The sequence below is a fragment of the Gorilla gorilla genome, chromosome 23 (assembly GCF_029281585.2).
Source record: "Gorilla gorilla gorilla isolate KB3781 chromosome 23, NHGRI_mGorGor1-v2.1_pri, whole genome shotgun sequence".
In the NCBI taxonomy this organism is placed as follows: domain Eukaryota; kingdom Metazoa; phylum Chordata; class Mammalia; order Primates; family Hominidae; genus Gorilla; species Gorilla gorilla.
The window spans coordinates 16,602,656-16,629,221 of record NC_086018.1 but is presented as its reverse complement, the minus strand read 5'-3'; the positions used below and the strand labels follow the sequence as shown (position 1 = coordinate 16,629,221).

Genomic DNA, 26,566 nt, shown 5'->3' with positions numbered 1-26,566 from the left:
AGGAGCAGCCAGTACAGTGGGAAGAAAACCCAGAGAGTGTGCTGGCTCCTGGATGCACCGGAGAGGAGGGGCCGGTCAGCAGGGACAGGGCCTGCTGCTGAGCAGACAGCAGGATGGCAGGGCCAGGGGGCTGCTCGTGACCTGGAGCTTGGGAGAGACTCAGCCTGATGGTGGCTGGAGAGAACAGGGAGAGGAATGGGAATGGTTGTTGTGAGGAGTTTTTGCTGCAAAAGGAAGTAGAAAAAATGGGAGGTAGCTAGCAGGGACATCGGGTCAAGAGGGTGTTTAGGATAGGAGGATTAGCGGGATGCTTGCTGAACCCAGCTATGGAGAGTGAAGATAAGGCAGAAGAGAAATGAGGAGTCACCAGAGCTGTGGCCTTGGTAGGCAAGCAGGTGGGATGGAGCTGCAGGCTGGGCAGGTTCCAGACAGGAGCACAGGCGGCGTGTCTGTAGCTGATTGGGGGGTGCAGATGCTGCCAGCAGACAAGTGTGCCACTGGGAAATGAGGTTAGTCTGAGAGTGGAGGGGGCACAGAAGGGTGTCCTCCTTGGGAAAACAAGAGGTGTGAGGCAGTCCTCTAGGTCGGACCCTCCCAGGGCTGTGGTCGTTAGGGTAAAGGGAAAGGGTCACATGCCTGGGTGTTTCTCCAGGCTTTCTGCATGCTGAGCAGGCTGTAACCAGACGTCTGGTCTTGTCCAGGGAGAGTGTCAGAGGCGTGTGGGGCTGAATGCAAGGGGCTGGCCATCATAATTAGGGACACAGTGAAACAGCAGCCACGTGGCATCGTGAGTGGAGTTGAAGGTTTGTTGGAGCCAGGATCTCAGTAATGAGCTGTAGCAAGGGATTAAAACAAATCATTCCCAGACCCTGTTACCACCCACTTCCTATTTTTTTTCTAATTCTTTAAATAAAATTGGCAATACTAATTTGCACTTACTAAACTTGAAAATTGTAGTGCAGTGTGCCACTGGTAATTGTCAGATGATCCAATAAGTTGCTAAGTAAATGGCATGATCTGTAGCACAGTATGTATACACGTTTTCTTCACACATGCCTCCTCGGGATCATTCCCAGTCACAAGCACAGTCCCTGTGGCGTGGGCATGGGCTGGAGGGTGGCTGCAGGAGGCATGCAATCACTCTGCCCCACGCGTGGCTGTTGGTCTGCTAGGATCGTGGCTACTTTGAGGAGCTGATCTTGCTGTTGGAAGCCGCCCTGGGCCTGGAGCGGGCCCACATGGGCATGTTCACTGAGCTGGCCATCCTCTACTCCAAATTCAAGCCACAGAAGATGCTGGAGCATCTGGAGCTTTTCTGGTCCCGTGTCAACATCCCAAAGGTACCGTGTACTCCTTGCAGTCTGGCAGCCGTGGCCACGTGCAGCACAAGCCGACCCTGACCTCCTTGTCCAGGTGCTGAGGGCTGCAGAGCAGGCACACCTGTGGGCTGAGCTGGTGTTCCTCTATGACAAGTACGAGGAGTATGACAATGCTGTGCTCACCATGATGAGCCACCCCACTGAGGCCTGGAAGGAGGGTCAGTTCAAGGACATCATTACCAAGGTAAGAGGGGATACAGAGTGCTGGATCCTGCCAGCCTCTGCCAGGCCCTATTCTGGGTGCAGGGGAATGGGCAGGTGGGAGTGGAATGAGTACCAGCATGCCCCCGTGCTGTGTGTGTGTTCACTTGTATGAGTCCACCACCCTCTGGGCAGATGGTAGTAATTCCATCTTTGAAGGGAACTGACACTTAAGAAGGGCAGGTGACCCGTCTAGCGATGCACAGCTGAGCTGTGGGCGGGGTCAGGCCAGCATGCAGCCGTGGCCCTGTGGCCCTGTGGCTCTGCCTGCCCGCCCCTCCCACCATACCACGCCCTCGTGGCCAGGCCTCAGTTCGTTCTTCCTTCTGCCCTGTCAGCTCAGGGCTCCCACCCCCACTTCCCGTGGTTATTGTTCACCATCGGACCTTTTTTTTTTTTAGTTCATGTCTCTCCCCAGCACCAGCGGCCTTACCTGTCTGGGAGTGGGCCTCCATCCTGTAGCCTAACTGGGCTAAACCGGGACCCGAGTTTCTCTGCCAGCAGCCACACTGTTGGGTGGTGTCGGGTTTGGGTGCCATGGTCAAGTGAGCCTTTGTTATTTTGTTTCCGGTCTCTTAGAGAGTTCAACCTCAGGACCCACCCCTCTCCAGCTCTGTATATGAGTTTGGTGAAGGGGCTGGAATTCTTTATCCTCAGCCCCCATCCCTTTGCATTGGGTATCTGCGCTTTGTGCCATGGTCTTTGGGTAACTAACTTGTCACAGTCGGCTTGTGACTGGAGTGGCACAGCAGTGAGCTGTGGCCTCGCTCATGTACCTCTTTTCCACATGCGGCTACTGAGGGTGGGCGCGAGTGGCACGTGTGCTGCCAGGTGAGGCCTTCAGCCTCTGCCTTTCCTGGGAACTATTTGAAGGAACCCAGTATTGAGCACCAGGCCACAAGCCCGAGCTTCTTGTTGGAGGACATCCATATTACTGGGCATGGTGGTACGTGAAGGTGGGGGCCTTTGATGGGGCGTCCCACCCTGAGCAGAGTCTGCAGGTTGCTGGAGGGAGTGCGGCCAGGTCATACCTTACTGTGGCCTGGCACACGTGGCTGCTGCCTTGTAGATTTGTCTGTGTGCTGGAAAATCCATACTTGATCAATCCTGCGTGTATTTTATTCACATTGTAACTCCTCTGATATAAGGGTGTTTTTAAAAATTGCTGAGCTGTGGTGGAAGTGGCCATGCTTTTGTTTCTTACTGGCATATAAAATAATAGCAGGACAGCTGAGACTCACTGTGTGGGAGAGCAGCATCTCTCATCTGGTGCCTGCAGGGCTGATGGCTGAGTCCAGTTCCTTGTGTGATTCATGATGCTTCTACTACACCCTGCCGTGTGGGAGACAGACACTGTCAGCTCAGGTGTGAAGGGGGTAGGAGGATACTCGCCAGTGCAGGGGTCCAATCAGATGGACGACATCCAATCTGTATTTGGGGCACACGATAGCAGGAATCCACTTAGCCATAGGGCTGGGCCAGCAGCAGCCTGAGCAGGGGAGCTTGCTAACTCAGACGGGGGGCACCCCAGCTCAGCCATTCACTGTCTCTCTCCATGTGGGCTAGGGGTGTCACCGCTGTGAACCTCGTTATCCCATCCATACAATGGACATCATGTTTCCTCCCGACCAAGTGGTCCATGGCAGGTGCCTGGCATCCGGTGGGCACTTCTTTCAGGTTGTGCAGCACAGCACGCCAGCCAGCTACCCTGGAGCTTGTGGCGGAATCTCAGCTTCAGTTTTCTCTTCTTTTTTTGTTTTATTATTATTTTTCTTGAAATGGAGTCTCACTCTGTCACTCAGGCTGGAGTGCAGTGGCGCGATCTCGGCTCACTGCAACCTCTGCCTCCCAGCCTCAAGCGATTCTCCTGCCTCAGCCTCCAGAGTAGCTGGGATTACAAGTGCCTGCCACCACGCCCGGCTCATTTTTGTATTTTTAATAGATACAGGGTTTTACCATGTTGGGCAGGCTGTTCTCAAACTCCTGACCTCAGGTGATCTTGAGAGGTGACGCCACCTGGACTTCTTGGGTAGGGTGGGGACTTGGAGAAATTTTGTGTCCAGCTAAAGGATTGTAAGTGCACCAATCAGCACTCTGCATCTAGCTAAAGGATTGTAAACGCACCAATCAGCACTCTGTAAAAAACGTACCAATCAGCACTCTGTAAAATGGGCCAATCAGCACTCTGTAGAATGGACCAATTAGCGCTCTGTAAAATGGGCCAATCAGCAGGATGTGGGTGGGGCCAAATAAGGGAATAAAAGCTGGCCACGCAAGCCAGCTGTGGCAACCTGTTCGGGTCTTTTTCCATGCTGTGGGATCTTTGTTCTTTTGCTTTTCACAATCAATCTTGCTGCTGCTCACTCATTGAGTCTGCACTACGTTTAAAAGCTGTAACACTCACTGCGAAGGTCTGGAGCTTCATTTGTGAAGTCAGCCAGATCACGAACCCACCAGAAGGAAGAAACTCACACCTCTCAACATCTGAAGGAACAAACTCTGGACACAACATTTTTTTTTTTTTTTTTTTTTATGTTTATGCAGTGAATTTATTTTTTTTTATTTATTTATTTTTTTATTATACTTTAAGTTTTAGGGTACATGTGCACATTGTGCAGGTTAGTTACATATGTATACATGTGCCATGCTGGTGCGCTGCACCCACTAACTCGTCATCTAGCATTAGGTATATCTCCCAGTGCTATCCCTCCCCCCTCCCCCCACCCCACAACAGTCCCCAGAGTGTGATATTCCCCTTCCTGTGGACACAACATCTTTAAGAGCTGTAACACTCACCATGAGGGTCTGCGGCTTCATTCTTGGAAGTCAGTGAGACCAAGAACCCACTGGAAGGAATAAATTACAGACACAATCCGCCTGCCTTGGCCTCCCAAAGTGCTGGGATTACAGGTGTGAGCCACCACGCCCAGCCTTCAGTTTCCCCTTGTATAAAACAGGGATACTACCATGTCTTATGGGGTGCTGGCTGTCCTTGCTGACCATGCTAGTGGGCACGGGCCTGCCAGTGCTCCATGTCCTGGCGCGTGGCTAGTGGACTCACCCCATCCTGTCTTTCAGCTTGGATCTGGAGGACGCTCCAGAGGGGCTCCCTGCTTCATTCCTCCTGTAGTGCAGAGGGCTCCAGATCCCAGGAGCTGAGCCCAACAGAGATGTGTGTCCCTGCAGGCCTCAACACCAGAGGAACTGGGTGGGAACATGGCAGTTATACTCCACCTTAAACGGCATTCCGGCCATGCTGCATGGACCTGTTGAAAGGGCCAAGAGCGCACATGGTACCAGGTGTCCCGCAAGGGAAGCTAGGACTGCTGGTGCCCCACTTCAAGTCTGTCCACTCGCGTGATACCTGCAAGAGTCTCAGTGAAATGGGCTTGTCCTTGGATGGTTCATCTCCTTCACGGGAGGCCTGAGGAGCCTTGTGGTTGGCGGGGAAGCAGGTGGGGCTTTGAGGAGGTGATTCGCCACAGAAGATGAACTTGAGTCCCTACCCTTCTCTTCAGCCCCACATCACATCCTGACTGCTCTCTGCTTCTTCAGTGTCTAGTTGAGGCCCCCATGTCCTGGCCCTGCTGCTGAGTAAAGGGCCAGCCTGGAAGGCTGACAGGTGCTAGAGCTCCAATAGGAGCGGACCCACAGTGGCCTGTGGCCTGTGGCAGAGTCTGGGGGCCCACCAGTGCCATAGGTGAAGCTTTGTGATGGGGCCAGTTCACCGTTCTGCTCTGAATCCGGTCCGGCGGGTACTAGGGACCCTGCTGCCTGTCTGGGTCAGAATCTCTGGTGACAGTGAGTGCTCTAGCACAAAAGGAAAAGAGGAGAAAGAAGACACCCTGAAGTGGCCAGTAAGCCATAGTGGGACCATTAGACCCCTTTTAGTCAGAAGACCCCATCGGGCCCCACATTTTTGCCAGGTCACCCAAACCCAGCAGTGCTGGAGGCTCCAGTGGTGATCACCCTGGGATCCCAGCATGACTTTAGCTCCAGCTGTGCCCTGTGCACATCCTGGGACCCCGACACTCACGCAGACACATTGATCACCACTGTCTTGGTTCATGCCCATCTGGCTTGCATGCTCCCTGAACAGAGCTGTGTCCAGGCCCTGGACATCGATGCCACAGTCAGCAAGCCACCAAACGACACCGCCAGGGCTGGGCGCGGTGGCTCACGCCTGTAATCCCAGCACTTTGGGAGGCTGAGGTGGGCAGATCACGAGGTCAGGAGATCGAGACCATCCTGGCTAACACGGTGAAACCCCGGCTCTACTAAAAATACAAAAAATTAGCCGGGCATGGTGGCAGGCGCCTGTAGTCCCAGCTACTCAGGCGGCTGAGGCAGGAGAATGGCATGAACCCAGGAGGCAGAGCTTGCAGTGAGCAGAGATCGCACCACTGCACTCCAGCCTGGGCGACAGAGTGAGAGTCCGTCTCAAAAAAAAAAAAAAAAAAAAAGAGATGACATCGCCCAGCAAGAGAATGGTGGCAGACCAGTGGGGAAAGTGCTAAGAGACACAGCAGCCTGGCCAAATCTCGAGACCCAGGAGCACAGGCACAGGGTCCACCCAGAGTGGTCCACTCTCTGCGTGAGCTGGCCTTCAGGTCTCACCCAGGGTCTGAGCACCACAGTGTTTCAGCTCAAAAGCTCTGGTGATGTCACAGGACGTGCTGTCCACTTGGTTATGGCTCAGGCTGAGGCCTGCAAGGAAAGCTGGAGTAATCTTGCTTGGATGGAAACATACTCTGTTGTTTGGTTTTGCTGTGGGGCTTCATTCTGACTGATTACACTTCATTCATTCAGCCGATACTGAGTGATCGTGGACCCTGCATCAGATACTGGTGTAGGTGCTGGGTTGAGGCAGGAAACCCTGAGGCTGGCCTCTTAAGAAAAATGCTCAGTGTGTCAGTGCTAGGGGACAAAATACCTCAGGGATGAGAGGAGGCACCTTCACAGGCCATTGAGTCTTATAGGGGGTAGTCGTGGCAGGCCTCAGTAGTAAAGTGTCATTTGAGCAAAAACTGGAAGGAGCCCTGGGGTATCTGGAGACAGGGGCAGGGACTGACCCTCAGCTTTGCTCACCACAGGTTGCCAACGTTGAGCTCTGTTACAGAGCCCTGCAGTTCTATTTGGATTTCAAACCACTGCTCATCAATGACCTGCTGCTGGTGCTTTCACCCCGGCTGGACCACACCTGGACAGTCAGTTTCTTTTCAAAGGTGAGTCAACCAAAACCCCAGGTAGAAGAGTGTATTGGGCTAGCTCTAACAAAGTCATCTGAATGATAGCACCTTTATAAAGAGTTTTTGAAATGACCCCCAGCTGACTTGAAGATTCACCAGTGTATCAAAGTGTTTTAGGTTTCAGATACAGGAATACCTCCTGTATCATGCTTCATTTTATTGTGCTTCTCAAATTCTGTGTTTTTTTAAAGATTAGCGGTTTGTGGCCGGGTGCGGTGGCTCACACCTGTAATCCCAGCACTTTGGGAGGCCGAGGCAGGCGGATCATGAGGTCAGGAGATCGAGACCACCCTGGCTACCACGGTGAAACCCCGTCTCTACTAAAAATACAAAAATTAGCTGGGCGTGGTGGTGGGCACCTGTAGTCCCAGCTGCTTGGGAGGCTGAGGCAGGAGAATGGCGTGAACCCGGGAGGCAGAGCTAGCAGTGAGCCGAGATCGTGCCACTGCACTCCAGCCTGGGCGACAGTGTGAGACTCCGTCTCAAAAGAAAAAAAAAAAAAAGATTGGAGGTTTGTAACCCTGCATTGAGAAAGTCGATCAGCACCATTTTTCCAACAGCATGTGCTCACTTCATGTCTCTGTGTCACATTTTAGGATTTCTCACAATATTTCAAATTTTGTCATTATATATGTTATGGTGATCTGTGATCAGTGATCTTTTTTTTTTTTTTTTTTTGAGACAGTCTTGCTCTGTTGCCCAGGTGGGAGTGCAGTGGCATGGTCATAGCTCACTGCAACCTTGAACTCCTGGCCTCAAGCAATCTTCCCGCCTTGGCCTCCTCCAGTGCTGGGATTATAGGCTTGAGCCAGTGCACACAACCAGCAATCTTTGATGTTACTATTGTAATTGTTTTGGGATGCCACAAACCATGCCCCTATAAGAAGGGAAACTTAATGGATAAATGTTGTATGTGTTCTGACTGCTCCGCTGACTGGCCATGCCCTGGTCCCTCTTCCTTTCCTTGGGCCTCCCTATTCCCTGAGACACAACAGCATTGGAATTAGGCTAATTAATGGCCAGGAATGGTGGCTTATGCCTGTAATCCCAACACTTTGGGAGGCCAAGGTGGGTGGATGACCAAGGCAGGCAGATCCCCCGAGGTCAGGAGTTCGAGACTAGCCTGGCCAACATGGTGAAACCCCGTCTCTACTAAAAATACAAAAATTAGCCAGATGTGGTGACAGGCACCTGTAGTCCCAGCTACTTGGGAGGCTGAGGCAGGAGAATTGCTTGAACCCAGGAGGTTGCAGTGAGCCGAGATTGTACCACAGCACTCCAGCCTGGGCAACAGAGAGACTCCATCTCAAAAAAAACAATAAATTATTGTGCATTTCAAAATAGCTAAAGGAGAAGATTTGAAATGTTCCCAACACAAAGAAATGATAAATGCTTGAGGTGACGGACATCGTAATTACCCTGATTTGATCATCCCACATGTGTATATGTATCAAAATATTACATATGCCCACTTAATATGCACAACTATCATGTATCAATAAGAAGTTGGAAACAAGTAAAGACACCAGTATATAAGGAAAATATCCATATATTAACAGGAATTTGGAAGAAGTGGATTCAACCCTCATGGATAACTTTGGGGGTTCAGGACTTCAGTGGAGAAAGTCACTGCAGATGTGGGGGAAACAGCAGGAGAACTAGAATTAGAAGTGGAGCCTGAAGAAGGGGCTGAATTGCTGCAATCTTAGGATCCAACTTGAACACATGAGGAGCTGCTTCTTAGGGATGAGCAAAGAAAGTGGTTTCTTAAGATAGAATCTACTGCTGGGGCAGATGCTGTGAACATTGTTGAAATGACTACAAGGGATTTAGAATAGTGCATAAACCTAGTTGATAAAGTGGCAGCAAGGTTGGAGAGGACTGAGACCAATTTTGAAAAATGTTCTACTGTGAGTACAGTGCTATCAAAGAGCATTGCATGCTGCACAGCAGTCTTTTTAGTTTGTTTAGTTGATTTTGTTTTATGCAACACAAGTCCAGAGTGGTCTTACATAAAGGGAAGAGTCAGTCAGTGAGGCAAACCTCATTGATGTCTTATTTTAAGAAATTGCCAGCCGAGCGCGGTGACTCACGCCTGTAATCCCAGCACTTTGGGAGGCCAAGGCGTGTGGATCATGAGGTCAGGAGGTCGAGACCAGCCTGACCAACGTGGTGAAACTCTGTCTCTACTAAAAATACAAAAATTAGCCAGGCGTGGTGGGCGCACACCTGTAATCCCAGATACTCAGGAGGCTGAGGCAGGAGAATCGCTTGAACCCAGGAGGCAGAGATTGCAGTGAGCCAAGATCGCACCACTGCACTCCGTCTCCCCCACAAAAAAAAGAAGGAAAGAAATTGCCGGCTGGGCGCAGTGGCTCATGCCTGTAATCCTAGCACTTTGGCAGGCAGAGGTGGGCAGATCACCTGAGTTCAGGAGTTCGAGACCTAGCCTGACCAATATGGTGAAACCCTGTCTCTACTAAAAATACAAAAATTAGCCGGGGGTGGTGGCAAGTGCCTGGTCCCAGCTATTCAGGAGGCTGAGGCAGGAGAATTGATTGCTTGAACCTGGGAGGCAGAGGATGCAGTGAGCCGAGATCACGGCACTGCACTCCAGTGTGGGCGACAGAGCAAGACTCCATCTCAAAAAAAAAAAAAAAGAAAAAGAAATTGCCACAGCCTCTCCAGCCTTCAACAGCCACCACTTGGATGAATCAGCAGCCATCAACATTGAGGCAAGACCCTCCCCAGCAAAAAGATTACGACTCACTGAAGGCTCAGATGATTGTTAGCATTCTTTAGCACTAAAATATTTTTAATTAAGGTGTGTACTGTGTTTTTGTAGACATAATGCTGTTAACACACTTAACAGGCTACAACATAGTGTAAACATGAATTAATATGACTCACTTTATTGCAATGTTCACTTTATTGTGGTGGTCTGGACCCAAACCCATGTGTCTCTAAGGTGTGAATGTCTGTGGTGACATTGGCATCCGCTGAATCGCCCAGACAGTCCTCTTTGTGTGAGTGTAGGTCTTTTGGCTCTAGGTGTCCAGAAGGTGCCCTTGGCTCCAGAGCTGGACCATTCAAGTGGATGGCACGCACGTGCCCACCTGTGCCCCTGCCTAGTGTCCCCATAACAAGCTTGGCCAAGTGCCTTGACGGTTCCCTCAACTTGTCAGGCAGGTCAGCTGCCCCTGGTGAAGCCTTACCTGCGGTCAGTCCAGAGCCACAACAACAAGAGTGTGAATGAGGCACTCAACCACCTGCTGACAGAGGAGGAGGACTACCAGGTGGGTGTGCAGGAGGGAGCCCTGTCCTGGGTGGGCTGGGCTCCTCCCCTGCAACTGCCATTCTGTTCTCAAAGCAGGCTGCCTTTGCACAGGAGGGTGTGCAGGCCCCACAGGACACCAGTGGATATATGGGCAGGGGCCTTTCTAAGGCTGTGCTGATAGCAACAGCCATCAAGTAACACAAGGTGCCTGCTCCATGTGTAGGCAGCCCATGTCAGTGTCCCATCCCTCACAGAAAGGCTGTCTTCCTAGGGCTTAAGGGCATCTATCGATGCCTATGACAACTTTGACAACATCAGCCTGGCTCAGCAGCTGGAGAAGCATCAGCTGATGGAGTTCAGGTGCATTGCGGCCTATCTGTACAAGGGCAATAACTGGTGGGCCCAGAGCGTGGAGCTCTGCAAGAAGGATCATCTCTACAAGGTTGGTGGCCTGGGCCCGTTTCCTCCCACCTTCCTGCCTTGGTGTGCTTCCTGATGGCTTTGGGGGTCACACCCCTTCCCTCTTGTTCCTGAGACCTGGCTCTGAGCTTCACCAGGGGATCCTTGTGGTGGGTAGGGGGATTAGTATTAATGGGAGACCATATTTAGAACATAGAGTAAGAATTGGGAGTGAGCTAGCACCCCTTAAAAACTGTTTGGATTGAAAGACTTGTAGAGTTTTATGGAGTTGATTCTTTTCGCAGCAGTTTTATGTGAGTTTCACTCTACCAAAACACAGTGTGGCAAGATTCACTTCTTGGCACCTACTTTACTTCCTATCAAGATTTGGGAACTTACCTGTAATCTCAGCGCTTTGGTAGGTTGAGATGGGCAGAGTGCTTGAGCCCAGGAGTTTGAGACCAGCCTGGGCGACATGGCAAGACCCCATCTTTACAAAAAATTAGCCAGGTGTAATGATGGACATCTGTGGTACCAGCCACTCGGGAGGCTGAGAAGGGAGGATCACTTGAGCTCAGGAGTCAGAGGCTGCAGTGAGCTATGATCACACCACTGCTCTGTAGGCAACAGAGTGAGACCCTGTCTCCAAAAAAAAAAAAAGATTTGAGGAATTTAAAAACCTAAATTAAAATCACATTCAAAGGCTGGACGCGGTGGCTCACGCCTGTAATCCCAGCACTTTGGGAGGCCGAGGTGGGCAGATCATTTGAGGTCAGGAGTTCAAGACCAGCCTGGCCAATATGGTGAAACCCTATCTCTACTGAAAATACAAAAGTTAGCTGGGTGTAGTGGTGCACTCCTGCAATCCCAGCTACTTGGGAGGCTGAGGCAGGAGAATCGCTTGAACCCAGGAGGCGGAGGTTGCAGTGAGTGGAGATCGCGCCACTCCATTCCATCCCAGGTGACAGAGTGAGACTCTGTCTTGGAAAAAAAAAAGGAAAAAAATAAATAAATCACATTCAAAACATTTGTTTCAAAGCTGGGTACGGTTGTGTGCACCTGTAGTCCCAGCTACTTTAGAGGCTGAGGTGGGAGGATCACTTGAGAGGAAAAAGAAACAGTGTGTTTTTTCTGCTGGTGAGAGGTTTCTTAGTATCATTCTCAGACTGGGATCTGGGCATCTGCTAGACAGGTTGGGCTGCCTGGAGGGACCCCCAAGACCCTGAAGGCATTAACATCCTCTGCTTGGCCTGAACATCTCCCCGTGGGGGTGAGGTGGAGTTGTACAAGAGGGCCCTTGTGGGTGCTGTGTGATGCAGCTGAGCCAATTCCCAAGGGCTCCTTGTGCCCAGAGACTCTGGACTTGACCTGAGGGTGTTACTTATGGAGTTGGCCTTAGGCATTCCTGAGTATCTTCACAGGACACATGGATACTTGGCCACTTCCTGTCCAGCACAGGGGCCTCATTCTCATGGCTCCTGGTCTGTGGCTGTTGGCTCAGACTCCGTGGAGGCCTCTGATCCCTGCATCAGTGTTGCATTGAGTTTCACCCTAAGTTGTCACCTCCAGTGTTCTGGACTGTTCTGTGACATATCCTAGCCCTTGGTGACAGTGCTTGTGGTCCTTCCTGAGGTGCCCACAGGGCCCCTGCAGAGGGAATGGAGAGGAAAAGCTGCTGAGGCTCTGAGACCGCACCTGGAGGTCTCTGGACCTGGCTGCTGGGAGGAGACAGCTGGGCTCAGACGCACCTGAGGGAAGGCTGCCCTCGGCTGGCTGATCACAGCCACTCTGTCCTACCCATGTGGTCCCTGTCAGGGGCGTAAACACACAGCCTCCTCAACACTCAGGCAGTGATGAGTGAGCAGGGCCATCAATGCTGCCAGAGGCCTACTGGCCTTGCCAGCCACCCACTCCGAGCCACGTGGGCCCAGAAGAGTCCAGAGGACAAAGCCACAGATAGAAAGTGGCCGAGCACAGGGCTGGGCGCGGTGGCTCATGCCTGTAATCCCAGCACTTTGGGAGGCCGAGGCGGGCGGATCACAGGGTCAGGAGATCGAGACCATCCTGGCTAACATGGTGAAACCCCATCTCTACTAAAAATACAAAAAATTAGCTGGGCATGGTGGCAGGAGCCTGTAGTCCCAGCCACTCAGGAGGCTGAGGCAGGAGAATGGCGTGAACCCAGGAGGCAGAGCTTGCAGTGAGCAGAGATCACACCACTGCACTCCAGCCTGGGTGACAGAGCGAGACTCCGTCTCAAGAAAAAAAAAAAAAAGAAAGTGGCTGAGCGCGCTTCCCCCAGAACAGTGGCTGTCAGCCAGGAGTGACTGTGACCCCAGGGAATGTTTGGTTGTCACAGCTTAGGGCGTGGTGCTGTATGTAGGTGGTAGAGGCAGGGGTGGGGCCCACAAGCCCCATTGCACAGGCGGCTCCCCAGACCTCCCAAGGTCAGCACTGCCACTGGAGGAGCCTACCCTGAGGCCAGAGCTGAAGCCTCCTGGAGTCTTCCTGGAGGGGTGGCCAGGTCACAGCGTGTCCAGTCAGGGCGAAGCCAGCTAGCAACAGAAAAATGTATTTTCAGATGACAGAAGTAGCATTTAAATGAAAGCTCGGTCAGTGGGGCCCTCCCACACCCACCAGTGAAGAGCAGGGGCCTGCGGAAGTACAGGTGTAGACTGGAGAGCTGGACACAGGGACGGGGACCAGGATCAAGCCTCCCTGAGAGTGGCATGGGCCGGGGAGGTGATGAGAGAGGAGGGTGTGGGAGAGCCTGACTCAAGCTGGGCTCCAGGCCGCAGGAGCAGGACACTGACTGGGAGCTTCCTGGGGGCTGCTTCTACTGGAAGTCCTCTGGGAAGCCAGTGAGACAGTCCCCAAGGCCCACAGAGGAGGAACAGAGCAGGGCCCACTTTAGGCACATGTGGAAGACAAGTCAGCAAGGGTAGGCTGGGCCGGTGGAGGGCACGGCAGGGAGACAGATGAGCGGGCGTCACAGGTCCTCAAAGCGGAGACCCAAAGGCACCTGGAGCTCTCACCTGAGGGTCAGAATCCTGGTGCCTTTGTAGGAACAGTGTGGGGCAGGAGGCAGCGATCGGTGAGCAGCATGCCGGCGGGAGAGACTTCTTTCCGGAGCCAGCTCAGCACATCGGGTCCATGCAGTTGTGGGCACTGGGCGTCCTCTGGGGTCTCCCAAACGGAACTCAGAGGTGTGTGCTGCAGGCGATGGCAGGCATGCGGAGCTGGGACCGCCACAGGGTATCCCTGGAGAGCACAGGTCACAGTCAGTGGGTCATGGCCAACTCCAGGTGGCGTGGCCCTGGGCAAGTGACTACATCTGGGTCTCAGGTTCCTGGTCTCTGAAAGGGGTACTAATAGCCCCTGCCATAGAGGGAATCAGGTGATCCAGTGCCTGCTGTGGAGCTAGAAAATAGAGAATGGCCACAGAAAGTGCAGGCTTCTTCAGGACTGGTCAGGTGCAGGTGTTATTTTGTCAATGATATTGTCTTAGACAAATACATTTGCAAGGATGAAAATAGCAGTTAGGGGTTTTTGAGCCACTTGAAAGAAAAACACATTGCTGTTTCTAGAGCAGTAGCCGTACCCCTCCTAACTGCTCCCCTGGTGTCACACGCTCCATGGACCTGAGTGCAGCACCTCTGCAGCAGCCCCGCTACCCCCAAACTCCCATCAGTGCCTTCCTCAGAGCAGCCTGTGCACACCCTCTGCCCTCGGGGCTAGAGTTCCTGTCTCCCAGGGCACCTGCGCCTCCATGAGCCACCTGTCCCCTCCAGAGCCTCCGGTGGTGGCATCTCTGTTTCACCAGTGGGCAACAGGGCATAGGGAATGGCTCAGCCATGGGTCCAGGCTTGCTCCACAGCGCAGGAAGTCCTTGGTAGAGTCTAGTGCCACTCCCTGCCCTCCGGCCCAGCTGCTACAGGCACAAAGCCTCTGCCTGCAGGATGCCCAAGCAAGCATTTGCCTTGGCTGCAGGATGCCATGCAGCATGCTGCAGAGTCGCAGGATGCTGAGCTGGCCCAGAAGTTGCTGCAGTGGTTCCTGGAGGAAGGCAAGAGGGAGTGCTTCGCAGCCTGTCTCTTCACCTGCTATGACCTGCTTCGCCCAGACATGGTGCTTGAGCTGGCCTGGAGGCACAACCTCATGGACTTGGCCATGCCCTACTTCATCCAGGTGATGAGGGAGTACCTGAGCAAGGTAGGTGCCGGGCCGGCTGCAGCTCCCCAGCCCCTGTGTGGCACGACCCAACCCTGGCAGTGACTCTGGCCACAGGTCTTAAGGGTGGGCCCCTTTGAGGCCAACCCAGATTCCCCAGCCAGCCCTGGCTGCCTTCAGGAGTGGCTGCTTTCCTTCATGCTCAAGTGGTTTTCTGCCCAACATTAAGCCCCTCCAGAAAATCATCATGGGGAGTGCCCACTGGCAGCAGCCCTCCTGTAGACTCTGGCTGGGCAGCTGTCCCAATGTGCACACTGCTAGGAGCACAACAGGCGTGCTCGTCCCCAGCCCTGGACTTCATCAAGGTGACAGTGAGGTGGCTGGCAATCCCAGCTCCCTGAGGAGCTCCCAGTGGCGTCTGGGGGTGCAGCTGTTAGCATACGGTTGGTGGTAGCTGCCTTTTGCTGAACACATAGTAGGAGTATTCACAGATGCACTGAATCCTTCTAACAGCTATAGGGAGGATGACTCTCTGCCTCATCGAAGTGACAGTACTTGATTGTAAAACTCTCCCTGGGTGTTGAAGTCCTAGGAGTCCCTGCTGGGATCTAGCTTTAGCCACTGTCCAGCGACCTGTGTCAGCAGTGTCATCTGGTACAGTTTGTTGTTTCTAACACTGGAAAAGCTACTTCCAGTAGCATCTACTTGCCTTTCTAACCTCCTTCAAGCCAGATGGAGACCCTCGGAAGGCACTCATGCTGAAGCATCACTCAGTGGAGCGAGGGAAGGGAGGGGCCTCCCAGGTGAGTGGGAGGTAGGAAGGAAACAGGAAGGCGGGCTCATGCTGCCAGCTTTAGCCTGGAGGGCTGCCTGCCGCCTGCAGAGCCTCCAGGGGGCTGCCCAGCCCCTGATAAAGGCCATCCCAGAGTCCATTCAAGGCCGTTGCCCTCCTGTAGGACAGTGTGACCCCATCCCATCTGCATAGCATGCCTGAGTGAGACTCCCTGATGACTCTCAAGGGTTGGGGAGGGAGGGACAGCCCTGGCCACGTGGCCTGAGATTCGTGGGCTGCCAGGGGACATGGACTGGTTGGATTGACAAGGGCCCTGGTTCCCCCAGCACAGTGGATGGCAGCTCCCTACAGGCGGCACATGTGGTATGTGGTTTGTGGTATGCAGTGTGTGGTGTGCAGTGTCTGGTTCGTGCCTGTGGAAGCTGCTGTCACCATGATGAGCAGGCTTTCCCATCCCTCGGGTGTCTTTCCTGAAAGTAGTCTTGTGTTCTGAGAACCAGCACAAGGAAAGAAAGTGCTTGAATCTCTTCCTGGCAGTAGAGGCCCGTGGGTTAGTGTCAGAGGAACTCAGGCTCACCAGGCCCTAGGGAGTGTCATTGCTGTGGGGGTCAAAGTGCTTGTGGGGATCCCCCAGGACTTTGAGGCGCACATTCCCTTTCTGTTGTGGATGATGGAGTTAGCAGCCACTATCACGTTGGTCCACACTGTGGCTGCACAGCCTTGGCCCAGGGTTCCCAGACTCCACTGGCCCTGGGAAGTGGTGGCTGCTGGAGCACCTTCTCTGCTGCCACCCACCTATTCCTGCTGGGGCAGATGAGACGCCTGTCATGGGGAGAGTTCAAGGAGAGGAGGGGGCTGGCAAGGGGTTTCCCAGTCAGTGGCATGGGGGTGTGAGCTGATTGTCAGCTTGAGCTGGTGCTCACCTGACTCCACACAGCAGTGCTGGGAGAATGAGGGCGCGGACAAGAAGCACAGTCCTTTCCTGGTGGACAGCTGGGCCCGGGGCCTCGTGGCTCATCTGGGAAGCTTGAGGGCCATCCCTCTGAGACGCCCCCAGCGCTCTCCCAGTGTAGGGAGGGTACAGGCCTAGCTCAGCCCTCACCCTAGGTGTCAGCAAGTGTGCCCCCTGCTTCCTCCTCATTTCTCAGCCCCCCCGGACCCCAGCTCATGGGGGGCACATTCTTATTTCTCTTTCTTACTCAGTGTGTTTGTGAGGGGATCCTAGCTGCACAGTTGCTGCCGCCCCTTTAGTGCAGTGTTGCCGCCTCGCTCTCTGGCAGTGGGTGGGGTCAGTGGCTGGTGAAGCCTCAGGGAAGAGTGAGGAGGCAGTTTGTCCTCAGTGCTTCTCAGGTGAAGTGTCTAGGTGCCAGGTGACTTGTCTCTGAGAGCCACATGATCTCTTTGCTGGTTTGGAGGGGCGGGCAAACTAGACTGGCCGGAGCCAGAAGCAGACAGTGTTCCCTGCACATGGCCCCAGCCCTGCAGGTCGGTAAATGGCAGTGTCCCTGTATCCAGAGGAGGACTTGGCCCCCCATGAGCAGGCCACATGCACAGCCTGTAACAACTGACTGCCCCAGTGCCCACTGGGAAGCTCTGGGGGCCCCACCTGGCGTTCCATCTCAGCCCAGCTACCGAGGCTTCACCTCTCCATGCCTTGCTGCATTCTAAAAGTGCATGGGGTGTGGGCTGAGCCACTCCACATCTGCCCATGTGCACCTCCTCCACTGTCATTCTCCTGGAGGCCGTGTGTCCTGACCTTCCACTCCACTTTCACCTAGAGGCCGGACTGCACTCTGTCAAGCGGGTGCTCACGTGCTTTTGCCTCCTTGCAGGTGGACAAACTGGATGCCTTGGAGAGTCTGCGCAAGCAAGAGGAGCATGTGACAGAGCCTGCCCCTCTCGTGTTTGGTAGGTGGCACCTGTAGCCCCCAACCCCCTAGGGAGGGAGCAGGGAGGGAGTCGAAGTCCCACTGCCCTTACCTGGCTGGGCTTTGGATGGGGATGGGAATAGATGGGTGGGGGCTGGGTGTGGAGAAGTGTACGTCCAGGAATGCTGGCACGGCCGCTGTCCTCCCTGTTGTAAGGATGCCTGACTTCTGATAGGGGTGCCTGCCTAGCTGTGAACTACTGCTGTGTCCTGCTGGGCCTGGCCCCTGGACAGCAAGGCTGCTGCTGGTGTGTGCTGGGGGGGGCTTTGCACCTGAGAACCTGCCCAGGGCAGCCTGGCTGTCGAGCAGACTGGAGAGGCTGTGGGGTGCTTGGACACTGCAGGGCCAACACAGGCCTGAGGGTGTGGTGTGAGTGTGCAGCACGCCGGTGGGTCTCCAGCGTCCGGCTGAGTGTGTCCTTCCACCATTAATGTCATTCTGGTTTTTTTAGATTTTGATGGGCATGAATGAGACCCAGCTGATTGCACTAAGTAAGTGTCCCATTTGGAGACTAGCTTATCCTCTAGCCAGGCCAGGTTCTCTGGCTGACCCCACGCTCCTTGCCTCTGGGTGCCTGCTCTCTTGGGGCCTCAGCGTCTGGGTGGTAAGGGCTGGTCCTATAGACCCTGCTCCCTGGGTCCCGGGCTACTCAGGGGCAGCCAGGAGAGGACCCCCATGGGCAGGAAGAGCTCTGCTCATTGTGGGCTTCCCCCTCTGCAGGCCCTGCCGTGGGCCCAGCCCCTGCCAGCTTCCCCTATGGATATGCCTCTGCTCCCAACTTTGCCAGCCTCCAATGTACAACTTCCGCGTGTAGTGGGCGTTGTCACCACCCACCCTACCTGCAGAGTTACTAACTTCTCCAAGGAGCGTCTCACTCCAGCAGCACAGGGGACGCAGTGGGAGGCAGGGACACCTGGACAATATTTATTTTTGCTGAAACCCAATGACGGCAACCTCTGAGCCATCCCAGAGCCTGGGAAGGCCAGGGGTAGAGGCTGACGGCGCAAGACCAGCTTTAGCCAGCAACAGAGACTGGACTGTGGGCCCTCCTGCTGGAGCCAGGCCTTCCTCCTGGGCGCCTCCGACTGGCTGGAGCTGCCCCCTCCAGGCCAGTTTGAAGACTACATGAACACGTCTTGTTTGGAGGTACCGGACCTCATAAAAGGACTCTCAGCCTCTTGGCAATCATAAATATTAAAGTCGTTTTATCCAGGCAAAGGTGCTCTGCTTGGTGCTGGTATGGGTAGGAGGGACGGGCCGGTTTCCTAGGCCCCGCAGTCCATTAAAGATTTGCTGGGTCCCCTTTGGGGTGTGGGACCTCCGTTGCCCAGAGAAGCTGCCTAGGAGAATATAGCCGCTTGCATTTGTGGTCTTTCCTGACCTTGTTCGCTGAGCGCAGAAACTACATCTGGGAAAGGTGTGGGTGGGAACCGGCAGGTGAGGCCCGGCCCGTGGCTGCTGCGGGAGGGGGGCCCGGCGGCGTAGCCCCTTCTCACCGGCCTCCCGCCTCCCGCCTCCAGGTTCGAAACGTTAGAGTTCCTCTGGGACTGGGCTAGCCCCACGTGTTTTCGGGGAGGGTGTGCCCCTGGCCTCCGGGATCCCCGGGGATCCCGCCGCTCTCGGCAGTCGCGCAGACCCGAGGCCCGCTATCCCGCGGCGCGGCACACAGTGCACCTTGACCCACTGCTCGGAGCTGGGCCACGGCTCCGCCTCCCGCAGCCCCGCCCCCGTCCCGCCGCTCGCGGTCGCCCTGGGACTCGGCCTCGGCCATTGGCTGCGTTTTGGCCCCGCCCCTACGCCTGCCTCGGCGCGCCCCGCCCAGGCCTCAGTTTCCCGGCCCGCACGGGGCGGGCTGGGGGCGGGGCCTGGCTCGGACCACGCGGGGCGGGACCTGGAGCTGACGCGGCCGCCCCGCCCCTGGGACCATAACCGGCCGCCGCCGCCACCGCGGACCGAGCGCGGAGTTCAGGAGTCTCGGACCCGAAGCCGCCACCGGGCGCCCCGCCTCCCGCCCGCCATGCCCGCGCCCCGCGCTCCGCGCGCTCTGGCGGCCGCCGCGCCCGCGTCCGGGAAGGCCAAGCTGACGCACCCGGGGAAGGCGATCCTGGCAGGTGGGCCCCTCCGGGACGTGGACCCCTCTCCCGCCGCGCTTCCGGGTGGGCCCGGGACGCTGAGGCCCCGCCCCACTTCCGGGTTGGGCCGTGGGTTGGGGAGTCGTGGAGGCGCGGTCCTGGTCCCCACCCGGCGCGCTGGGACTCGCCCGCCTCCCGTCTGTCACCCCCTGCGCCTCGCCGGGACAACGGGGTGAGGGCATGGGGGCGTGAGGCCCCAGTCCATGTTCCCCGCGGCACTGGCGCGGTGGCCGCGCCGACCAAAGTCCGGGACGGGGGAGGGGCCCGAGCGCCAGCGGCCGGGCGGGGGTCTCAGGAGCGGGTTCCCGGTCCCTGCAGGCGGCCTGGCGGGTGGCATCGAGATCTGCATCACCTTCCCCACCGAGTACGTGAAGACGCAGCTGCAGCTGGACGAGCGCTCGCACCCGCCGCGGTACCGGGGCATCGGTGAGGAGGGGGAGGCCGCGGCGCCGCGGGGGGCGGGTACCCAGGGCGGCGGCACCGAGGGCTGTGGGGTCCTGACCGCCCCCTCCCCCAGGGGACTGCGTGCGGCAGACGGTCCGCAGCCATGGCGTCCTGGGCCTATACCGCGGCCTTAGCTCCCTGCTCTACGGCTCCATCCCCAAGGCGGCCGTCAGGTGAGGCCCGGCCGGGGGCTGCTGCGGGAGGGGGGCTCGGTCGCGGCAGCCCCTCTCACCCGCTTCCCGCCTCCAGGTTTGGAATGTTCGAGTTCCTCAGCAACCACATGCGGGATGCCCAGGGACGGCTGGACAGCACGCGTGGGCTGCTGTGCGGCCTGGGCGCTGGCGTGGCCGAGGCCGTGGTGGTCGTGTGCCCCATGGAGACCATCAAGGTGGGGAAGGTCCTGGCGAGGACCCCGGACACGCAGGGAGTACGGAGACTGGCGGCCCCGCTGGCCCGGTGCTCCCGGGACAACCGGCAAGCTGGGGAGGGTCTCCTGGACGCCAGGGAAGGCCGGCGGGGTGACCGCGGGGCCCTGGGGCAGGACGCCTGCCACGAAGGGCCACCCGTGGAGGCTGAGTCTATGCTAAAGGCAGCCTTAAAGTCTTTAAAAAATACTTTTATAAAGCACAAAACAAAATGACACGTTCACTGCCAAAACTGGAAAAGAGCAGCAAACATAAAGGGAGAGGCTGCTCACAGGGCTGCCCTGTGTCCCAGAGCATGGTCCGTGTGGGCAGCCCTGTGTCCCGGGGCATGGTCCGTGTGGGCAGCCCAGGGCGGCCTTGGCTGCACTGCTTCCTGGGGAAGAGTTCCCAGTTCCCTCCACCCTGGATGGGCCCTGGGCCTGCCAGCTAGCCAGGACCCACCTAGGTGGCAGCCGAGAACCTGCGCCTTTGCTTCTCTCTCTCAGGTGAAGTTCATCCACGACCAGACCTCTCCAAACCCCAAGTACAGAGGATTCTTTCACGGGGTTAGGGAGATTGTGCGGGAACAAGGTGAGCCACTCGACCTTCCTGATAGGGCTCAGGGACCTGGGCCAGGGTGGGAAGGGCCTGCACCTCCCATCCTGCCTTGGGCTTTGTGCAACACCCACCCCACACACACACCAGTTCCCAACCGGGGCCTGAGAGGCTGCAGGGTAACCCTGTGCCTACCTTCCCGCAGGGCTGAAGGGGACATACCAGGGCCTCACAGCCACCGTCCTGAAGCAGGGCTCAAACCAGGCCATCCGCTTCTTCGTCATGACCTCCCTGCGCAACTGGTACCGAGGTGTGTCTGCACCACAGGGCCCCGTCTCTGCACATGGCCAGCTCCTCTCCTCTCCTTGGGGCCACCCCTGGGTGGCGGGCACCCACCTTTTGAAGTGCTGATCCAGGCCCCTCCCGGCACCCTCTGACCACACCTCACCCCTCCTATATCCAGGGGACAACCCCAACAAGCCCATGAACCCTCTGATCACTGGGGTCTTCGGAGCTATTGCAGGCGCAGCCAGTGTCTTTGGAAACACTCCTCTGGATGTGATTAAGACCCGGATGCAGGTGGGGGGGCCGGGAAGGGGAGGGGAAGGGGGGACCGGGCCAGAGCTAGCTGCTGAGCCCCTGCCTGCTGATGTCCCCCACAGGGCCTGGAGGCGCACAAATACCGGAACACGTGGGACTGTGGCTTGCAGATCCTGAGGAAGGAGGGGCTCAAGGCGTGAGTGGGGGAGGGGCAGGGCTATTGTCCCCACCTCAGACCTTTCCCAGCCTACCTGGCCTGCCCACTCTGTCCCCTTCAGGCCTCTGTGCCTCTCACTTCAGTATCTGGGGATTGCCCTGTGCAGGGACACTGTGCTGACCTGCCTTCCTCTCCCCGCCCCTCCTCCCACCCAGATTCTACAAGGGCACTGTCCCCCGCCTGGGCCGGGTCTGCCTGGATGTGGCCATAGTGTTTGTCATCTATGATGAAGTGGTGAAGCTGCTCAACAAAGTGTGGAAGACGGACTAAGCCTAGAGAGGCCGCAAGGGGACCGCCCCAGGCACCTCCAGAGTGCCCTGCTACCTTTGTCTCACATGATTCCAGTGCAGTAGTGCCAAAAGGCCCCTTCCCACGTCCCTCGAGCTCTGTAGCCTGGTCTGTGCATTGTGGCTGTCAAATCCATGTGTCCCCCCTGTGGTCTGTGTGTGACACCACCGTGTCCCAGTGTCTGACCCAGCCATGGCTGGATGTGCATCTGGCGTATGACCCTGTGCCCACTTGTCCATGTGCTGTGAATCCTGTGCCTGTGTTTCATGTTCTGTGTCACGTGACCCTGTGCCCCGCCTCCCGGGGTGCCCGTGTGGCCTGGGTCCTCGGCCCTGTAGCCCTGGCCCGGTCCCAGTCCGGTGCCTTCCACCCTGCCCTGGCCTACCACAGCTGCCTCCGGGCCTCGGCCTGGCTTCACCGCATTCCAGGGGCTGCAGCCCCCTGCTTCTCCCGCCATTGGCCTTAACTGGCCCTCGGGCCCTCCCTCCGCCCCAGACAGGGTGGCACCCACCACTCTCAGGACCACCCTGCCAAGGCAGAATAAACCGGATCCTGTTGCAGCCTCCTGTCCTGTGTTCGTCCCTGTATGGACCCATCTATGCATGGGCATTGGTGGCTGTGCCTCTGCAGGGGACCAGGCCACCCCCATCTGAGGACACTGCAGTAGGGGGACAGGGAAAGCCTAGTGTCCACCCAGGGCAGAGCAGCTGTGGCCACAGTGTTGGCTCCCTGAGAAGCCCAGCGCCAGGCCAAGAAGGATCTGGGTGCACCCTAGCCTTCCCTGTGGCCTGTGGGCAAGATCCCATGGCATGGGTAAAGGGGTGTGTTGACAAGGCCTAGGGGTGGCCTGGCAGACAGTGTTCAGAGCAGGGGGCTGGGCCCAGGAGATGGAGCCCCCAGGACGACTGCCTGCCCCTCACCCACGGGGAAGCTTAGGGAAGGGTTGGGTTGCCCAGGGCCCCTCTGGGGCATGCCCAGCTCCTCAGTGAGTGAAATGGGCTGCTCGTGGGGAGGAGGAGATGGGGGCACGTTGAGGCCTCTGAACTCCAGGTGGGGGTGGGTGTCTGGCATCTGCTACCCAAAGGCTCTGGGCAGGGGCCCTTCCTTGTTACTTCACCTGGGCTGGGAGGCAGCTGCCCTGGGGCAGCAGGAGGTGGGGCTGCCTGACCAGGGCTCTCTGGGCACCTCATGCCACAGCCATGAGCCTCAGAGGAAGGTGTCCCTCTGGCTGGAGGCCAGAGCTCTGAACTGGCATGTCCCCATGGGGCCAAGCCCCTCTTTCCACAGCCTATGAGCCACGTGGAGGACGCTCAGGCAGGATGGGATTACTTAGTGCCCCTGGCTGTGCAGAGAAGCCAGCTTCCTGTCCAAGTGCCTCCGTGGGGGAAGAGTCATGCAAGCGTTTGGCTCAGACTGGAGAACAAGCTTTTGCCAGCCAGAAACTCCATGTGAACAGGTCCCATCCCTGGGGAGACTGCCCTGTCCTAGTGACCTCACACAGCACCAGATGCCTGGAATCCCGGGAATATGCAGCTGGGGAGGAGTCTGGGGTGCAAAGGGCCCAAGGTGGATCTGAGAGCCAAGCATGGGCTTGGGGGTACAAAGGGAGCACGGGGTTTTGAAGCCTCCTTGGGGAGAGCCGCTGGGCTGGGGAGGGCTGGGGAGGGCTGGGGGTGGCTCAGCACTCAACCTGTGCTGTGATGGGATGGCCATGCACTCTATCCTCACGGCAGACTTCCCCATCTGTTGCCACAGACAAAGGGCCCAGGCAACAGAGCTTCCCCTCCCGCCCCAGTGCACTAGGGCATGCAAGTGCCACCACGAGAACCCCACGCCAAGATGCTTCCTGTCCCTGGAGCTCAGGCCACTGGTTCTGCACCTCTGAAGCTTTGTTGTGGGGTGGCAAGCAGGCAGTGGGCCAACTGGTCCACAGTGCCAGCCATGAAACCTGGAGAGGCACTCAGCTCTCTGGGGCCTGCCCTCCCGGCCTCAGCATCCACTTGCTGTACTCCCTGCCGGTACTCAGAATCATGCTTAGCTCGGAGCAAGCCCTCACACATGGCAGCTTTTTTCTTGAGGTTGCAAGAGGTTGTTTACAGTCTCCCCAGGTTCCAGGCAGTTCTGGGAGCAGCCAAGCCCTTGCGGCTGCGTGGAGGGGACCCCCACCCTCACATACTGACCTCCAGAGATGCCAGCCACTCACTGCACACCTGCACCGAGTCCTGTCCCTGTCCCTCTCCACAGGAAGGGGCCGAGGCTGCACTAGCTGAGAGCAGGGTGTAGGATGGCATGGGTCTCCACCCTCCCTGGACCCCTGCCATCCTCAGGGTCACCTTGAATCACCTTTGAATCACACGGCAGACATCAGATAGCCCAGCCAGAAATGTTGATTGAGCTGGGTCTGAGTCCCTTGGGGCCACGAGCATGGAGGAGCCACCTACTCTGGTAGATAAAACCCACACTGTAGGCTGCTTCACACATTCCCTCAAGAAGCAAGCAGCCTCCAGTCTTGGAGCTGAGACCCAAGGGGAAAGGTGTCTGTGCAGGAAAGAGCTGGAGGCTGGAGAGGCAGGCAGGGGCCTGGAGGGAACCAAGTTGCATTTAACCAGACTGCAGAGAGGAGGCCCGCAGCAGGGAGTAGCACAGACTAAGAACACTGGGGCACACCTGCCCTTAAGGGGCAGAGGAGCAGAGACACGTGGATGGGTCTCCAAGCTAGTCTGCAGGCAGAAGGGTCTTGATTTCTAGCCTGGTGCTCCACGTCTCCCCACTAACCAGGATGCTCGGCCAGTGCTGGGGAGAGCCCCAGGAGGTGGCTAAGTGCACGTCGGAGGAGTGGATGGAGACTCCAGGTCACCATGTCCTGCTCCAGCCAGAGCCACGGTGACCAGTTAAAGTCACAGTCTGGAATCTGAACCTTACGGACTGTGCCCAGGAGAGACAATGGCCTCAGAGAAAAGGAAAAGGGAGCTGGTGAGGTGGTGACCACACCTAGGGCAGGGCTTGGCTAACCTCCAGCCTTGTCCTCACTGCTGTGGGACTGAGGCCTCCAGGCAGCTACATCTTCCCGCTCCCCAGATTCCTTGACATTCCCCTCACACACTGCTGCGTGCCACGTTCCCCAGACCGGGTTTTCTGTCCCTGTGTAGATGATGAATGGCAGTTAGAGCTTAGTATTCAAAAAAGCCAATGACTCCTGTCGGTGGGTCTGTCTCCTCTTCACCAACAAAGAGAATGCTGGTCCGTCTCAGCACTCACAACAAACACTATCTCGGTCGAGGATGCGAGAGTAGTATTTTCCTCACTTTTTATTTCCTCTGTGTTTTCACAGATTCCCTGCACAGGGTCTTAGGTAAGGGGCATAGAACCAGGGGCCACCTCAAGACCTGGGAACATGGACTGAACACAGACAAACGGGACAGGGGCAGAGGTGATGCAGGGACAGTGGAGAACTGAAAGGACAGTCTGAAAGGGGTGATGGGAGGACAACAGAGAACACTGAGGATCACGGATAAACATGACAAGGCCACCATGGGTGACCCATGGGAAACATGGTGGCCCTGTAGTTCCACTCCACCCATTCCTACCTGACAAATATCCCTGAGAGCAGTCTCTCTTCTGCTCAGGTTGGGCCAGACCCTGACTCCTGACCCTCCCCAACATGGCCCTTATTACACTGTTGTCACATTTGTCCCCTCTGCCAAATCACATCCATCCACCACCCAACGCCCACTTAATTCTCCATTGACCAGGCCTGACCTGGGAGCCATGACCTGGGAAGCTACACTTAGCCACAGGAGTGTCATCTCCTGAAGTGACCTCAAGGGATGCACCATCTCATCCTCTGCCTCCAAGCTCTGCTCAAATCCCTGCCGTGGCCGGTGGCTCACTAGTTCCAAGCAGCCCAAGCTCCGTCTCACAAGCGCGGTTCCTGGAGCTCCTGGGGCCCGGGGCACATTCCATGCGCTGGGGGCTGGGGCAGCCGAGGCTCGCAGCCATCCTGCTAGTCGCCCCGAGGCAGCCCTATGCAGGTCCCTGCCGCTGCTGCCGATGACCTTGGCCAGTCACCCCCTCCTCTCGGGGCCCGGGAGACTCGCCTGGGGTTGTAATGGACGAAGGTAAATAAAATGCCAGCGATCGTGATCCGGGGGCTCATCCTGAGGGCCGGCCCAGGTCACGGGAGAGGCGCTGTGCCCGCCAGGGCCAGGAGGAGGGTCGCCTGCGCTGAGGGGCGGGGGCCACGGCCGCAGACCACCCGGGCCCCGCTCAGTACCCGGCCATAGGGGGACACGGAGAAGCTTCTTGGGGACCATTTCCGAAAGAGGAATGGACTTCCTCAGCCTCGGGGACCGGCCATCCAGGCAGGGAGGGCCGCCGAGTCGGATCGCGTTCCCGTAGCCCACAGGCTGTGGGGGCGACCACGCTTGCGCTCGGAAGTTGGGGCGGCGCGCGCTGATGGCGTCACGAGGGCGCGTCAGTCGTCTGGGGAGGCGCACGCGCTCTCCCGGTGCTGCTGGGGTTGGAGCTGCGCTGCTCAGACCCTGGCTGCCTTTGCCGTCCGCACCGCCGCTGACTCGACCCCTCGTCCGA

The 26,566-nt window shown here is 56.9% G+C and overlaps 2 protein-coding genes and 1 long non-coding RNA gene across 10 annotated transcripts in view; 2 read left to right on the top strand and 1 right to left on the bottom strand.

Moving 5' to 3' along the window:
• CLTCL1 (clathrin heavy chain like 1) overlaps positions 1–18,614 on the top strand; it is a 112,810-nt gene extending 94,196 nt beyond the window's left edge. For 3 of the 6 annotated variants that reach the window (XM_004063012.3, XM_055374935.1, XM_055374936.1), the window contains 9 exons: positions 1,173–1,340; positions 1,414–1,563; positions 6,674–6,805; positions 10,015–10,125; positions 10,378–10,548; positions 14,496–14,717; positions 17,301–17,376; positions 17,848–17,887; positions 18,117–18,614. In XM_004063012.3, coding sequence (XP_004063060.2) covers positions 1,173–1,340; positions 1,414–1,563; positions 6,674–6,805; positions 10,015–10,125; positions 10,378–10,548; positions 14,496–14,717; positions 17,301–17,376; positions 17,848–17,867 — 1,050 coding nt within the window. In that variant the 3' untranslated portion in view covers positions 17,868–17,887; positions 18,117–18,614. Of the gene's footprint in view, positions 1–1,172; positions 1,341–1,413; positions 1,564–6,673; positions 6,806–8,388; positions 9,739–10,014; positions 10,126–10,377; positions 10,549–14,495; positions 14,718–17,300; positions 17,377–17,847; positions 17,888–18,116 lie in introns of those variants that run through there. The other 3 variants (XM_004063013.3, XM_063704781.1, XM_055374938.1) reach the window with 2 other exon arrangements.
• LOC129529570 (uncharacterized) lies at positions 9,612–13,772 on the bottom strand. Its single transcript, XR_008675115.2, has 3 exons — positions 13,541–13,772; positions 12,980–13,060; positions 9,612–12,152 (listed from the first exon to the last, which is right to left on the bottom strand). It is a non-coding gene; the product is annotated as an uncharacterized lncRNA (long non-coding RNA).
• A 565-nt stretch (positions 18,615–19,179) lies between the features above and the next one.
• On the top strand, positions 19,180–22,536 carry SLC25A1 (solute carrier family 25 member 1). 3 transcript variants are annotated; one of them, XM_004063014.4, is made up of 9 exons: positions 19,180–19,507; positions 19,847–19,954; positions 20,046–20,145; positions 20,222–20,360; positions 20,883–20,967; positions 21,137–21,241; positions 21,395–21,510; positions 21,594–21,667; positions 21,844–22,536. In XM_004063014.4, exons 1-9 carry the CDS (start codon positions 19,414–19,416, stop codon positions 21,956–21,958), a joined length of 936 nt encoding a protein of 311 aa, XP_004063062.1. In that variant the 5' UTR covers positions 19,180–19,413; the 3' UTR covers positions 21,959–22,536. The 3 variants fall into 3 exon arrangements, with proteins under 3 accessions (XP_004063062.1, XP_055230915.1, XP_018874154.1); XM_055374940.2 differs by lacking the exon at positions 19,180–19,507 and adding an exon at positions 19,582–19,700; XM_019018609.2 differs by lacking the exon at positions 19,180–19,507 and having other exon boundaries at positions 19,707–19,954.
• The last annotated feature ends 4,030 nt before the right edge of the window (positions 22,537–26,566 follow it).